Source organism: Amblyomma mixtum, chromosome 1 (genome assembly GCF_055824585.1).
Source record: "Amblyomma mixtum isolate Tamu chromosome 1, ASM5582458v1, whole genome shotgun sequence".
Classification (NCBI taxonomy): Eukaryota; Metazoa; Arthropoda; class Arachnida; order Ixodida; family Ixodidae; genus Amblyomma; species Amblyomma mixtum.
Window position 1 is genome coordinate 1,850,770 of NC_143012.1, and position 16,366 is coordinate 1,867,135.

The following is a 16,366-nucleotide window of genomic DNA, read 5'->3' on the forward strand; positions in this document are numbered from 1 at the left end:
GCTTGTCTGTCCCGCATTATCGTTCGGAGCATAAGGGTGATGCAGCTGACCGAGATAGCCAACAGGCACATCTACGACGCAAGTGCGTGGGGTTTCAGTCCGTTGCTGTAGTGGGAAATTGAGTCCCATATCCCTTTCGCGACGGTGTCACCGCTGGTCCTGTACTACATCAGTCTGATGTAGTACGTGAGCGGTGCCTGCAAGAAGGTTCCGGAAAGCCCGCCGTTGTTTAGTTCCGTTGCGGCTTCCAGTGAGTGCAGGAGCTGCCACTTCTGGAGGACGGAGGCGTGGTGGCAGTGTCCCTGCTCAAGTTTCAACAGCATAGCGTTAAAGGCCCCGTTTACCAGAAAACCCGGTGTCGGCGTTGTGAGCAAAAAGTCACGCCTCTGGCAGGTGGGGTCACGTGACCTTGTGGTGTCATCAAAACCTGCCCACCGTGGCAGGTGGTAGTTAAATTACTGATTGGTGGCTTGGGAAGCGCAACCTGGGCCGCAGAAGGCCTACCGCTGGGAGCACTTGCCATCACAGGGAAGCCATCACAGGAGGGGTATGAGGAACCCCAGGGATCTAAAGTGCAGAATGACCTCCTGCACTTCTGGCAATTAACTCATTACCCTATCGCGTCATATCATTGTGTCCCCGCCCATTTTTGTTCACCTACCCTATACGCAATACACTCCCATCAACATCAATGAAGGTATACAGATAATAAAATGAAATGAACCAGTGATGATTCAACACTGATTTCTGTAGGCTAAAGCCACGTCGACTTCGCGACGAGTAAGCTTATTGGGTGTGCCGATAATTTATTTGTGAGAAGTATTTACAAGACAGAGTACGATAACACACTGCATACTTCCTGGTCTTTTAGTTGCATATTAACGGTAGTGTAAAATGACAAAAGGAAGACCAGTGGTGTCACAAATGCGCAGCAGAGCCAGCCACTGAGCGTGAACCAGTGACGTCATGAGTTATATCAAGTCAAACTAATCTAGTTCACGGAAGAAATGTAATGTTGTTCTCGGGAGCTGAGTTTGTGGTCGCTTTAACGTACACCATGAATGACGGACTTGGTATTTACCAGTTACGTTGCATCCTTCCTATGTGTAACTGCCCATGTAATCTTGCTACTATAATGCTACAAATTCACTTAACGTTATTAACCAACTCTTGCGTCTTGAACTATATGAAAATAGTAACAGACTGTGGTAATACAAAACACTTATTAACAATAAACGTACTTGTATGCAGTTCGGCAAATGGGCGTGAACTAGTACACGACCCGCCTAAATTATTCACAATCCCGCCGCTTCACTTCCAACATTCAAGTCTCTGTTCGAAGTATTTAATGAAAAATACAAGCTCTTCTGCCACTGTGTTTTTCAAGTGATACGTTAGACACACGGAACGCGTATGTTTGGCACACACATATCTCGAAGACAGATCAACGTATTGCAAGCCTTTATAATTGTGCTCGCTCTAAACACGATCTCCGTCCACAAGGACTCGTCTCGGGACAGAAACTGGGAAGTCTGAGTCGTCCTACGGCACTGGAAATACACTCGCACACATTATCACCGTGGCCACCGCGAAGCAACCAGCAGGCAGCGTCCAGGTGGCGGCGCCAGAGCGCGGCCTGTCGGTGCCCGTCGGCGGCAGTGAGGGCGTACCCCGTGACGACGAAGGGTCGGCGCGCAGAATGTCGCAAAGTTGCCGCTTGTTGTCGGAGTGTTCGGCCACCTCCTTGGGTCCGAGCTTCATGAGCGTGGGATGAGAGCTGTCATACTCGGACCACTTAGCGCCCTCGACTGTGGGCGGTCTACTGCAGAGAAAGGCACAACGCAGTGGAGGAAGATGAAGAAAGAAAAACAATGTTACGTCACTGCGACAATGGCTCATGCTTTCCTGGATCACATCACGAGGCCTTTGAAACAGAAACCTAGGTTAGTTGGTGATTAAGACAGCGAGACATACCAGAACTGTATAGAAAAGAGAAAAAGACAAATCGTTCCATGACAATTCAGGAGACATAGCCCTGCTCTTTAAGCGAGATCAGGGTGCCTAAGAACATGAAACTAGAACAAGAAATTTAGGTACGGTAATGACACAACAACTGAGCAAATTTTGCTAGAATGTGGCGTCGAGGTGAGTTTAGAGATAACGAAGGTAATGTGAATGTATCTGCGGTAGACGTTAGTGAAAAATGGTTGGAGGATTAGTGGCATAAAGCAGGCTAGTGCACTAAACACGAAAGTTCAGGATTCAAAATTGATACAGCATAAAAGTTAATACAGTTCGTCAGAGAAATATAGAGGAAAAAAGTAGCGAGCAAGGTGCAGCATGCCACTGCCCAGGTCTAACGAGGACGCTCCTAACATCCATTCATGCATACGCAGGTGCTTGGGCAACCATTATCGCAGTAACTGCCCATGCAAGGTGTAAACCTCAAGTTTCCGCAAGCCTCAAGCGATCGTAGATGCTAGGGTGAACACCCGGGTGACCTCTTAAGCCCCACATTTCAAATTGGAATCCTGATCACAGCATTCCGAAATCCTCAAAACAAACTTTCCGAAGTTTACGCGTACGCTGTCTCATTCAACTCCCAAATGCAGAAGGATGGCGGTAAAATAATACGATTATTTTAAGGTTCAGTTTTTCATAATTATAACACATTATAGAGGAAATATACTGTAGAGGGTCCCGAGTCTCAACGAGACGCTCGCGTTACAAAACATCGTGCGACAGAAAACAGCAAAGTAGTATTAAGATAAGCAGCGGATACGCCTAAGGAGTCGCCATTGCAAACACACCCCGTGCGCGCGAACGTGGCCCACACGTGTATCATGGTCCTGGCCCACTGCTTGTCGCGGTCGCTGGAGGACACCCTGAGCGGCACGCCGAACACCAGCTCCATGTCCTCGAAGTGCACTGCCTCTGTCTCGCCGGGCCACTGCGAGTAGCTGGGCCGGTATCCCAGCACGTGCACGTACACCCGATTCTGCCAAGCGTGCAGCTGCTCCGCCAGCTCGGCCATCGGGCACACCTCCTGCGCAGCCGATCGGGCAGCCAGCGAGAGCTTCACCACACCTCCACTCGGCGACGCACGCCTGCTTTGGAAGGAACGCTTTCATGAAGCGGAGATTGGTTTGGTTTATGGGGGTTTTACGTCCCAAAGCGACTAAGGCTATGAGAGACTCCGTAGTGGAGGGCTGCGGAAATTTTGACCACCTGGGGTTCTTTAACGTGCACTGACATCGCACAGTACACGGGCCTCTAGAATTTCACCTCCAAAGAAATTCCAGCCGCCGCGGCCGGGATCGAACCCGCGTCTTTTGGGTCAGCAGCCGAGCACCATAACCACTGAGCCACCGCGGCGGCTCATGAAGCGGAGAAGCGGAGCTATTCCTATGCCGCACGGCGGCGGCGCCGTTGCGCAATCGGTTCGCCGACACATGAAGACATTGTTGTTGAAATTTTTCCGGAAGGATGTATCTATCTTAGGGAGGCTCTTACTACAGCGAGTTAGGAGGGCCGCTAAGTGTCGCTGCGCGAGTTTTCTGCGCACAGCGGAAATGGGAACAGCGACTTCAGTAGAACGCTTGCCGAATCATGACAGTGTCGATGACTTCAGGCACTGAGCCGATAAAAGATTACTTCCTCAAGCTAGAAGTGCCCGCGTCGATACAAGGCGCTCTTCGTTAACAAAGCTGACGTGTCCCGTGCTACCGGGCACTGCCCCACAAGTCCTCTGTTGGCTTGAGCGGGCCCATGTCGCGCTTCACCAAAAAATGCAAACTTACGAAATGAATTTCGGGCTGCTAGGAACAAAGTAACCGCTCTTCTTCGGTCCTCTAAAAGGCGTTACTATGCTAGCCAGTTTCGCAATTGCCACCATGACGTGGCCAAAACTTGGGCTATCGTGAACGAACTGCGTGGGCGTCAGCGTAGACCGGTCAAGGACGCAATAGAGCATAGTTTTGGTCACTTGACATCCTCTTTGGCAAATGATTTTAATAACCTTTTTTCTAAAGAACAGCGCATTGCCCGTGCCACATCACGTTCGCCGTTACTTCCTTCTTCTGTGATTGACTCAGCATTTCTTCCACACATAACAGAGCCAGATCTTTTCAGCATAATCTCCAGCCTACGGCATAACAAATCGGCTGGAATTGATGGAATATTTATCTGCGACCTTTCCAGAAACTTCCAAAGCTTGAAGTGTGTCCTTCTTTTTATGCTAAATGATATGATTGAAAGTGGCTTCTTACCATGCTCTCTTAAACAAGCGCGTGTTATACCACTTTACAAGGGTGGCAAAAGAAATGATATCTCGAATTATCGCCCAATATCTATCGTGTCGTGTATATCACAAATTTTAGAAAAACACGTCTTATGTACAATGTCAGCATTTTTGCTGAGGCATAACGTGCTTAGCCCACATCAATACGGATTTGTTGCTGGTTCTGGTACCCAAACGTTATTAGAAAAGATGTCGGATTCCGTTCATTCTAGTTTTGATCAAAATGAAGTGGCATTTGGTCTCTTTCTTGATGTCAGGAAGGCATTTAATACTGTTCACCATGATATTCTCTGTGAAAAGTTGTTTTGCTATGGTTTTCGTGGTCCTTTTCAAATATTATTAAGAAATTATGTGTCTCAGCGATCTCAGATGGTGGAACTTGGACCTGTGCAAAGCAGAATTATAGACTTATATAGTGGTGTTCCCCAGGGTTCCATCTTATCACCCCTCTTATTTAATCTCTATGTTAATGACCTCCCCAGCATTATAACTTCATCACAGATTTATCAATATGCAGATGACACCCTCCTCATCTCATCTAATACAGATTTTTCTTGCGCACTCCGTCAACTTCAACAGGACGCTACTAATCTATATGATTGGTTTCAATGTAACCTGATTGATATAAACCCCCAAAAAACTCATCTAGTGTGCTTTAGAAATGCACACAAGCCAATCCCGAAAAACGCTGCGGTTTTTTTGCACAGCTCCAGTTGCACTGCATGTTCTTGCTACCCCATTACATGTGTTCCGTCCGTGAAATACCTTGGCATTTACTTTGACAGTGATTTATCCTGGAACACGCACATGGCACACCTCAGTAAGAAGCTTAGAGGCGTCGCATGCTTGCTATATGCTCTAAGGGCCTACCTGCCATTTGCCATAAGACGTTTAATTGCACAGTCTTTGGGGTATTCTCTGCTGAGATATGGCATGTGCTGTTTCTTCAAATGTTCTGCAACATGAAAAAATAGGATAAACCGTATTCTCAAGAATATGGCTAAGAGTGTCATCTATTCAATACCCCTTAAACAGCAAAGTGTATTCCTTTCTTCAGGTCTGCCTTCCTTTGACATTGTGTTCAAACAAATCACTGTACTCAGATATTTCTGGAACTCTGAATTTTGGTTCCACAACGTTAAACCAATCCCATTAAGAAAAGTTTCTCGATATATTGTCCCTGCAGTACGAACTCATTTTGGTATGTCTATGAGGTCATATTATATCCCATGTATATTCAATGAGATGCCTGATAATGTTTTCAACTTGAACACTCGCAGACAGTTACGTGATGCTATTGCCGAGCTTGAACAGCTCTAGTGCATATGTTTTAATGTACACAAAACAAAGAATTGATTTGGTAACAGAGGTTGTTGCTGCTGCCGGACGGCGCCCTACAAGCCCAATTGAGGCTTTGGCGCGTCCGCGTCTTGTATTGTTTCTTTGAAGTGAATAAAGTTTTTATTATTATTGTTATTATTATATATGTAATCTTTAATTATGTGAATAAAGGAGATATTATTATGATATTGAACATTGCTACATACACATGACTAAAGCGCACGTTTCAAGTTGCGATTTGTACCTGACCGTGTGTGTAATGCCAGGCCTTGTTACTGCACGCGTGTATGGTAATAAAGTGCTTCAGTATCCACAGAGAGCAAAGATTTTGTTCTGATTCCACTTCATTGTTTCTTTCTTCACTTGGTTTTTGTGCCATACCGTGGCTACCTGTCAGAGGAATCGAACAATTAAAATTATTTTACAACGGACCTACATGCCTTCCATCCTCTGCGTACCAAAAAACTGAGGGTGCAAGGTGCGATTAACTGCTCCGCTGCGGTGGCTCTGCGGTTAGGGCGCTCAGTAGCGGGGCCCAGGACACGGGTTCAATCCCGGTTCCGGTGGCGGCGTTTCGATCGAGGCGGCCATGCCACTGTGAGGTGTTAAACGCGATTTATTGGCCCGGTCAAAGACAAATGATGTTTTGGGGGTTTTACGAGCTGCAGGAAGACCCACAGGAATGACATAATAGAGGGCTCTGGATAAATTTTGACCGCCTGGTGGGGCCCCGACATATCACAGCACACAGATTTTTCCTCCAATGGAATGCGGCCGCATTCTTAGGTTCGGCAGCCGAACGCCAAAGCCACCGCTGCAGCTGGTCTGTTGTGGCCACAAATCTGAACACCATCTGCAGCCTTGATGAATGCACATGAAACTGATGCGGGACGCGCGACGCCGTGCCCGTGGCCCTCACCAGGACGTCACCGACGGCATCCTGGAAAAGAGCGTCCGAGTCGAGAGTGACTCCCGTGGCGGTCTGCCAGCGTTCGAGCGCCTCCTGTCCCAGCAGCCGGGTGGCCAGCCGCCGGGAGTCGCTGGAAGTCGTGTGGTGCTGCGCCACGAACCACGGGTACGAGCCCTCGCTGCCCGCCCGGCCCAGCAGGAACTCCAAACCACGGGGGCTCTCCGCCTGCTGCATGACCACACCCCCGAAATACACGGCAGAGCCAGATGGAGGTCGCGCGAGAGTGAACGCGCACTAAAACATTCTCGAGAAGCGCCTTGGGCCGACGCAAGTATCGGGAAAAGAATGTCTCCCGTGCGATCTAATATTGTTTTCTATAACGACTTTCAGGCACCGGCGAAAAACAGTCGGCCGTAAGGCCAATAAAAAAAAAAAGACTGCAACATTGCCATATAAAAGACATCGTGAAAGAAAACGAAAGCAGGAGGAGAAGCGTACATAGGAAGATAAATCTCCACATACACACACGAAGGCCAGAGAACAGCACGTCTTCGGGCGCGGGATACGCAACATGGTTCCAAACCTGGCGTGTTCTACGTTGACGTCACAGGTCCTACTCCATCGGGCCACTATACACGGCAGCCGTAGTCCACCAGAACTTGCAAACCAATGGGCTCTCCTTCCGTGCCGAGAATGCCCACCGGGCTAAAGAAGGCGCCCTCGCGCTGGCAGACCACCAATGCACGGTTGTCATTTCCGGCCCGCGTTTCGCGTGCGAGAGCTATGCCAAGGGCGAGGTATGTCCTCTAGCCTATGACACTCTACAGCGCCGTCAGAGACGCCTAACCCACGACTAGACGCATCGTGTGGGCGCCAGCCCCCCAGGGACCCCCTGGAAACGAAGCTGCGAATGGGGCTGCCCCAGAACTTATCCGCCGGGCACCTACTTCCGCGTCCTCCCCCGCCGACGTGCATAGCCGACCGCTCCTGCGGTTTCGTGAAATTATCGGCTATTCTAAAAACAGGCATCACCAGTTCCCTACACCGGCAAAGTGGCAGTCGAAGGCAGACGAAGGGGTTCTGCGACAGCTACAGACGAACGTCCCGCAATGGCTGCTCGCTATGACCCGAAAGTGAATGTTTTGTGCCCACACTGTGACGAGCTCTGTCCTCTATCCCGCATGGTGTGAGCCTGTCAACGCAGTCGCCACTTCCCTCCCCACCCCACCCCACTAAAGAGGCTTGGGAGACCTTCCTCCTCGAGGGATCGAGTGCGACGGCGCAAGCTGCCCTAGCACGCCAGAATTGCGAGGCGGCGGTATCTTGCGGCATCCCGCACTATAGGGACGCGGACCAAGAAGATGCCGACATCTGCGCCGGCTCATCCTCTATATTTGTTTAATAAAGATTTGCTCTCGCTCTCTCTCGTCTGGGGGCCGCTTTCGTGACGCTATGGCGTTCCTTTTTCACCGTTTTAATTTTTTTTTTTCACTCGCCATATCAGATCACGATTGCGGGGTGGTTACGCCAAAGGGAGAATATCCATGGAAGCCTGCCGAATAATCAAGCACCTGCCACACTCACCGGCCAACAACGTGGAGCTATAGCTTGGTTCCCCGCACATATGGGGGACGTCTCTTCCCACCTCACCAAAGGTTGCTCACTCCGCCGCACGAGGTCTCGCAAACCGTGCCGGAGAGAGCCGTGGCGAAGACGCGGGAAGATACAGGCTGACGACTTCTACCTGGCCCGTTGGACCTTCCCCCCTCCGTCTATGCAGAGCTCAGGCCGTCGCCTGAACACGTAACCAAACCTGGTGCAGCACAACAGGATCTACCCCGCAATATAGAACATCAACACGTGCAAGGCCTGCAAGCCACACTTAAACACATACTCCGGGAGGCAAAACTAACCGGTGTTAACCCCAGAACCCTCTCGTCGAGGTGGTCCGCCGCTCTGCGCAGCTCCAGCTTCAACGACCAACCCCGGGCCGCCCGGCACGCCCTCGAAGCGGCGACGAGACAGACGTACCCACGTGAGAGAATCCCGGTCGCGCTACACCCTGTCGGACACTCAATAGAGTTATCGCTCACTCACTCCTGGGCGTCGCTTTATTTAAATACTCAGCCGGTATAGAGCGCAGCGGAAGCCCGCAATTGTTTCCGTAAAAGCCTTTCTTTCTGGGGTTATAATCTCTCACAAGCGGCCTACCTTGGGAGAGAGGCCCCCAGGCCGGGGTCGCAGCAGCGGCGCCCTGTTGAACACCGGGGCGAAAGTGAGCGCCAGCGGGCTGCGGGCCACCCCGTCCACGTTCGCCGCCTGCAGGCACTGCAGCGCCCTGTCGGACTCCAGGTCCGCGGGGCAGCGCAGACTCGAGGCCAGCAGGCGGGCGCCCTCGGTGGCCTGGCCCTCGTACCTAGTGGGCGAAAAGAAAATCACGCTCTTTGCAGACATTCCAAAGGCCTTAACCGGGCTGTTTTATTGCACAAACGCCCTCATAAAGTCTCACCTTCAACATCGTTATCAGAAAGTTCAAATAGGCATTTCAAGCAATTTGTACCGGCGTACCGAGAGGGAGCATTTTAGGTACTCTTCTGTTAATATCAGATATGATATAGTTACAATTCATGGAAAACCAAAACATGCTATATTTGCAGATGCTAAAAGTTTATTTTGCAGGGCACCCCATTTCAGCTGCTTCCAATTATAAACGACGCGTTGGAAGGATAAAAAACGTGGAGTGAAAACAATGCACTGCTTTTAAATACTAAAAAAAAATTAAAGCAGTTCTTTTTCACGCAAGCCAATTAGTAATTAGCCAGAAATTCGACATTAGGATTGGGAACCCCAACACAGAATTCAAGGATGCCTAAAACAATCGCAGCAGCGCTCATTGGCCAGAATGCCGATCACTAATTGGTCAGAATACAGTGACGTCACTAGTGACGTCTTGTGTTCCATATGGATGGAAAATGAGCAACAATACGTGACTGCGCATTTTCTACCCGGAGCTACTAAAGAGTCCGACCGGCATCACCCCACGCGGGTAAATGCGTTTCAACACGACGGACGATGCCTGTGGAAGGGCCCGCCGCTCTGCAGGATGAAGCGTGTCGTATTGCGCGTCCAGAAGTGCGTGTCCCCGCTGAAGAGGTGGAAGCCGAGGGACGAGGCGCCCGCATCGTGGCCAGCCAGGACCACGAGCGAAGCGTTGCCGCCGAACGAGCCGATGTTGGCCAGAGTCCACTCCAGCGCCAGTCGCTGGTCGTGCAGGCCCGCGTTGCCCCGGAGTCGGTTGTCCCAGGGGCCGCTGAGGAAGCCCAGCGCCCCGACGCGGTAGTTGGGCACCACCACGACCACGTCGCCCAGGGCGGACAGGTAGCGGCCGTCGTAGAGCTGCAGCGTGAGGCGCCACTAGAGTGAATACTGCACCTGCAATGGAGCAGACCGGCCCAGCAAGCAATAACCGCCACTTCACACGAATCTCGATGATTTCTCCGCAAAGAGCCCCAGGACCCGCTCAAAAACTGGCGCTGCACTTCAAAGGGGCTGGAAGTATTTCTCCGCTCTCGTCGCGTGTTCAGGAGAAAGTGCACGTGCCTCGAAGCTGTTGCCTCCGTTCTGGAAGGCCGCCCCGTAGAGGAAGAAGAGCACCGTCCGCTGATCGCAGCTGCCGGGCTGCGTGTCCGGGGTGCAGTTCCAGGGGGGCGCCCAGATGTTCAGGTGCAGGCAGTCCTCGCTGGCGTTGACGGGGCTGACGAGGTCGCGGCCCAGGTAGAAGTCCTGCTGCGGACAAGGCGGCCGCTTGGCCCAGCAGTCCAACACTCCTCCGCCCTCGCTCTTGCCATCCTGCGGGGTGCCAGACGCGTTGTCCATCGGTGCCCGTAAAAGAACCACGGGTTCCTGCCGGCATTCTTTCGACAGAGGTCGTCGCAAATACCGACTGCAGCCTTGTTTGCCCGCTCGTGGGTTCGCTGGCCTGAATCGACACGTTGCGAACAAGGCCTCACAGGAGGGCCAGGATCTTTGCCTTTTCGGATGAATTGACCAACTGGCGAACAATGTAAAACGAACTGGACGCGATAAGACTGTTTGGAAGATACAGTGAAGTTTTTCTCCGATAATGAACTCTGTCTTTTGATGAAGGTAAGGACGATGGCTTCTTGGACTTGCCAGGATTCTTGTTTTACGCAAAAACAATGCAGGAATCGCGGAAGAACCTCGTGGCTGTGAAAAAACGTGACACAAAAGTTAAAGGAAAATTGGCTCAGTTTTGTAAGCACCTAGGCCTACAACCGCTTGCTGAAGAGATTACAAATAGCGAAGGTGGTGGGTTTCCCTCAGTGTGAGGAGTCGTGAACCTGAAGCCCCGTTCCGTACAACTGTTAACGTGGCAGAACTGTGCTAGCAGATTTCTTCAAAAAGTTTTAAAGCACTCGAAGATAAGTGACCCCTTCCTGGCAAAAGTTCCGCAGAAGTTTTTGGATTAATCGAGGACAACCAGGCTAAGCCTTCTCTATCGACGTAGAGAACCTGTTCCAAGAGGGCTGGTTGGTGCATGTTGATGGAAACCGATTGAACAGAGGATGGAAGAGGAGAAGAATACGGACACAGGCGCTGACTAGCAACCGAATGACGGCAGGGAAGGCAGCAACATAAGGAAACATGGCAAGCAAAACACAGAGGAGGATCAAGCATATCAGGTACTATCAAATGGGTGTGTTGCTGGGCAAGTTGGTGTGACATTCTGAACATTGTAGCGCTGACAGACGAGGGACGAAGGAAGGATCCTGTGTGTCTTGTCCTTCCTCAAATGTTCAGACTACAAAATGGTGCCACTGACTAACATAGGCAAGCTATTATTCATTCATTTATTCACGTACCACTAAAGGCCCTCCAGGGGAGGGTATTACATCACCATCAGCCTGACTACGCCCACTGCAGGGCAAAGGCCTCTCCCATGTCTCTCCAATTAGCCCTGTCCTTTGCCACTCGCGCCCACCGTATTTCTCAATCTCACCCGCCCACCTAACTTTCTGCCGCCCCCTGCACGCTTGCCTTCTGTTGGAATCCACTCCGTTACCCTTAAGGTCCAGCGGTTGCAGCTGATGCCAAAGCACTTCGCGCGTTCTGCCTGGTCCCGACTACAACCAGGTGCTAATAAAACGATGCAAAACTAAAAAAGCGCTTGAAGAAAAGGAGGCAGACAAAATTGAAATCAAGTCCGCCTCAGCACGTGTTCAGGCGAGGTCGCCATAAAGGCCGAACCACAAGGCAGCGTCTCCGGCGTTGTCCCTCGGCGCCGCATGAGAGGCCGATCAAACACATGAGGGCCTACGCGTCTCCAGACGGGCATTAGGTGTGTTCGCTGCTGTTGTGTTCCGCTCGCGCACGAAATGCTTTGTCCTCCTCGCGCGTGCAAAAGTGGTTGGGCTACAATGCTGATTTCTTACGACTGCAAATAGAGATAAATTGTATAAATATAAGTGGCTATAAACACAAAGAATTGCAATGTACATAGTAGCAGATACATGCAAAGTACTGTATATGCTATTACCGCAAATGTATGCAAATAAATGGACGGAAACGTCCCTTTCTTTTCTACGCTTAGGGCAGCGAAGCTAATCAGCTCCATATAAACGAGCTCCCACACTTGACACAAAACTAAAAGCAGTAGCCGTACTGACATGTTACCGCTGCTGCGAGGACAGCCCGTCGGCGTCGCAGACCACACCATGTACTACCCGCACAAAACTGAAGCGCGTTGTATCTGGCAAGGAACAGCTATAAGCGGCGCACACACCTCAAGCAGTGCCATCCTCAGGTGATGGGCCTCAGCAAAGCTGCAGCCGCGGTTGGCGTGGGAGAAAGCGCTGCACCACGGATGAAGTATGGGGCGGGAATCTGGTAGACGCACGCAGCGGTATACCATCTGGGCAGCTAACTGTACCGACGGCTCCCATTGCGAACATACACTATAGAGGAGGCGCTGATAGACCCAACGCGTGTGTCAGCCTCTGATTCCACAAGCGCTTGCCTTGACTGTGGGCCCGATGTGTTTGATACTTTGCGTTGCCATGTTTCCTTCAGATTGCTGCCCTCCGTGTCGCAATTAATCATTCGGGTGAATGTACCTGTTCTTCTTTCCCGTCCCATCTGTCAGTCGTTTCCATCAATGACCTCTTTTACTCCGTTCCGCACCGCCAACTGCTCGCTGCTCCCTAGGAAGCCCCTAGGAAGCTTGCCGCCGACGCATCACTGAAAAAAGCAAAGCCGGGCTGTAAACAGCGCAATAGCGTTGCTTACAGAACCGCTCGTCGTGCGGCAAATCGTACGCCGGCCTCGACCGGCTCAGGGAGCACGCAAGGGACTTTGAGAACTATGTCGGTGCTTTGAGCGCTGCGGAGTACATGCACGGACTGTGCACCGCGATTTTCGGACGACGCGGGCATTCCGAGCAGGAGCAGACTGCAAACCACATATATCGACAAAGCTAGCAAACGTTTTGTCTTCCTTGTACGGGGGCATATAGAAGCTCACCGCCGAACAAACAGCCCTGAGTAAGCAACGCTTCTTTAGCCGGGTGCTGTAGCGTTGCTATGCTATACAGTACCACAGTTAACTCTCCACGGGTAGTTGAAATAAATTCCTCGTCCTTCACTACAATGTCTCATACCCAGGGATCTGCGCTGTTGGATAAATGCCTCTCGCCGCTGAAGTATATATCCCAAAAAACTTTGGTATTATACGGAGTCTAGCCTAGAAATGCCAAACGCATTTCGTCGCGAACAATATAATCGCGTGATGGCCTGCGACAAGGTGTAGGCGGCGGCAAAGGGAAGATGAACTGACGTAAAAGCGCCCATTCACTGAAGATCTGTGAATGCTGCTTCTACGATGGAATCCAACACCAAGGACGCCTCTTCTCCATTAATGAACCCTTTTGCAGGGATGGCCTGCGCATGTGCAGGCTTTAGAATGCCAAAAGCCGAAAGAGGACCGGACGAAAATCGCGCGGCGCAGGAGGACCAAGCACGGAATCATTAGGAACTGAGGCTGAGAAGTGCGGCCGCCGACTGGAATGTCAATCGACTCTGAAGCTACTCTGGAGCTGGATACGAAAATTTCTTCCTAAATCGTACCAATAGGCGTGGTGGTGGCGTCGCTCTCTACACTGCTGCCCACAAACAATGTATTCTGACAGATTTCAGCATGATAACAGAAGATTATGAAGTTCTGACGGTGCGAAGCAGAGATGAAATAATGTGTGTTCTGTATCGTCCCCCTACTTGTAACTTTTTGCAGTTTATGAGTTTTTTTGAAGAGTTATTAGAGTATAGTTCTGTACACATGTGTCGTCTAATTTGCGGCGGCGATTTCAATATCAACATTTTAGAACAGAGCGCTCTTGTCAGAGATTTTAATCTGCTGCTTTTTTCATTACTAATGTTGAAGCCGATGTTGACAGTGCCGGCACGTTAGCATCTGATATGATGGAGGATTGTCCTATTTTATTTTTACCCACCAAGGGGAGGTACTTAGGCGGAGTAATAATAAACAGCCTTTCTTAGTGCAGCGCATTTCTGAAAGCGCATTGGAAACCTTCAAACGTGAGATTCTTAAGCACGATTGGTCATCTGTTATGAGCCTAAAAAGTGCAGACGACGCGTATGATGCTTTTATTCAGCAGATTATACATATCTACAAGAAGCATTTTCCTTTTGAAACAGTAACGCGCTCAAGAAAGATAAGAAAGCCGTGGATTACGCGTGAACATATAAGCATGATAGAAAGTAAAAATCGACATTACCACTTATTTTTGCGCATGCACTCGGAAGAGACACTAAAATTCTTCAAACAGCTGAGGAATAAATTAAACTCTGAGCTCCGTAGCGCTAAGAGGGCGTACTATATACGACAGTTTGACAATGTTACCCGCCAGCACACTAATATTGACTGGAGAGTGATAAATGATGTCTTGGGCCGTCATAAGGGCAGAACCGTGCCCAAAGCAATAAACATAAATGATCATGAAATAACAGGTAAAGCTCTTGCAGATTACTTCAATAACCACTTTGTGAACAGAATCACTTCTTGCTTGAATGGAGCCAGTACAGACGATAATGAGAGCAGCCTTACACAAGCTGCGAATAGTGCATTTCTACAACCGACTGATGAAACAAAAGTTTGCAATACATTCATGAGCTTAAGGAACAGTAAGGTTTTGGATATCGACAATTTAGAAATAAAACCAATAAAGCACGTTATAGGCTTACTGTCCCCTGTGCTTACGCACATTTTTAATTTGGTAATCGAGTCAGGTACTTTTCCCCTTGCCATGAAAAGAGCCAGGGTATCACTCATTCATAAAGGAGGTGACCGCAACGTGGCTTCAAACTACAGGCCCATTTCTGTCCTTCCAGTTTTTTCAAAAGGATTAGAAAAGTTATTTTTTTCGCGAATAATAAAGTTTTTCGATAAAAACAATGTTCTAACAGAATCGCAATTTGGCTTTAGAACCGGAAGGAAGTGCATTGCTAACACTGAAAGAAAACATTTTGCAGAATATAGAGAAAAAATGTCTTTACGCTTGCCGTGTTTCTTGATTTCAGCAAAGCATTTGATTGCTTGGATCATAATATTCTAATCAAAAAGCTATACTCATGTGGCATCCGTGGGAAGCCATTATCAATAATTGAAAGCTATCTTAGCAGCAGGACTCAGTCTGTATGTATACATAATGAAATTTCTGACTTTCTACAAATCCGCCTAGGAGTACCACAGGGTAAAGTACTGGGGCCCCTACTGTTTAATGTATTCATTAATGACATTCTTAACTTAGACAATATCACTATATGCCGATGACACTACTCTGCTTGTCTCTGGCCCTGAGGTTGAGTGTCTCATAGAGAAGTGTAATGTTGCTCTAGAAAAATTATCAACCTGGTGTCGCTTGAATCGACTTCAATTAAATACAGCAAAACCGAAAACAATAATTTTTCGTGCTAAGAATAAAGATCTATACCACAGTGGCATACTAAAATTTGAAGGACGGGTTATTGATATTGTCAGCAAACACAAAACATTAGGAGCGCATTTTTCGTCTCACTTGACTTGGGATGACCACATTGAACACTTTAGCAAAAACATGGCTGAGGCTTAACTTGGTTAAGCCTGGAGAATGCGAAGCATCATCGTGTCGCGTAATTTGGAGGCGCACAACCACAGCGACGACGCGAGGTGGGCCCCCGTTTCTCCACTGTCGTGACGTCATCGTGTCACGTGGTGTGAAGTCATGTATCACGTGATTTGGAGGCGCACAACCACAGCGACGGCGCGAGGTGGGCCCCCGTTTCTCCACTGTCGTGACGTCATGTATCACGTGATTTGGAGGCGCATAACCACGGTGAAGGGCTGAAGTGGTAGCTAAAGTAGTATGCTTCGCATAAAAACTTTCTTCGGTTACAGGTGCGTTGCCGCGATGCCGTGACACTTTGCCTCTACAATGTAAAATTAGAATTTATTATACATTGTTCCAATCACATTTAAATTATTGCAGTTTAGTATGGGCAACAACTACAAAGACTAACATGAACAAATTGTTCATAATACAAAAGAAAATTCTGCGTCATGTTGCAAATCTCAAAAAATCGAATCCAATAAAAACCGCATTCCAAGCACATACCATCTGTTAAAGATTCTGCGTCGATAAGGCGCTTCCAAGACATCTGCACGGCACGACGGTGGGGGGCCGCCCACTGCGTCCGAGGGAACGGACATCGGCTCGCTCCAAGGTCACTTGGGAAGCTCCCCCG

At 49.4% G+C, this 16,366-nt stretch overlaps 2 protein-coding genes across 4 annotated transcripts; both read right to left on the bottom strand.

Annotated features, from left to right (window-relative positions):
* Nucleotides 1-295: 295 nt before the first annotated feature.
* LOC149365222 (acetylcholinesterase-like) lies at nucleotides 296-9,543 on the bottom strand. 3 transcript variants are annotated; one of them, XM_089541077.1, is made up of 4 exons: nucleotides 8,763-9,543; nucleotides 6,561-6,779; nucleotides 2,811-3,046; nucleotides 296-1,822 (listed from the first exon to the last, which is right to left on the bottom strand). In XM_089541077.1, the coding sequence occupies exons 1-4, from the start codon at nucleotides 9,003-9,005 to the stop codon at nucleotides 1,543-1,545; spliced, it is 978 nt and encodes a 325-aa protein (XP_089397203.1). In that variant the 5' UTR covers nucleotides 9,006-9,543; the 3' UTR covers nucleotides 296-1,542. The 3 variants fall into 3 exon arrangements, with proteins under 3 accessions (XP_089397203.1, XP_089397220.1, XP_089397211.1); XM_089541094.1 differs by having other exon boundaries at nucleotides 1,656-1,819; nucleotides 2,811-3,107; XM_089541085.1 differs by having other exon boundaries at nucleotides 1,680-3,107.
* A 65-nt stretch (nucleotides 9,544-9,608) lies between these two features.
* On the bottom strand, nucleotides 9,609-10,427 carry LOC149365223 (cholinesterase-like). The gene is made up of 2 exons (XM_089568217.1): nucleotides 10,152-10,427; nucleotides 9,609-9,947 (listed from the first exon to the last, which is right to left on the bottom strand). Exons 1-2 carry the CDS (start codon nucleotides 10,425-10,427, stop codon nucleotides 9,609-9,611), a joined length of 615 nt encoding a protein of 204 aa, XP_089424343.1.
* Between the last annotated feature and the right edge of the window lie 5,939 nt (nucleotides 10,428-16,366).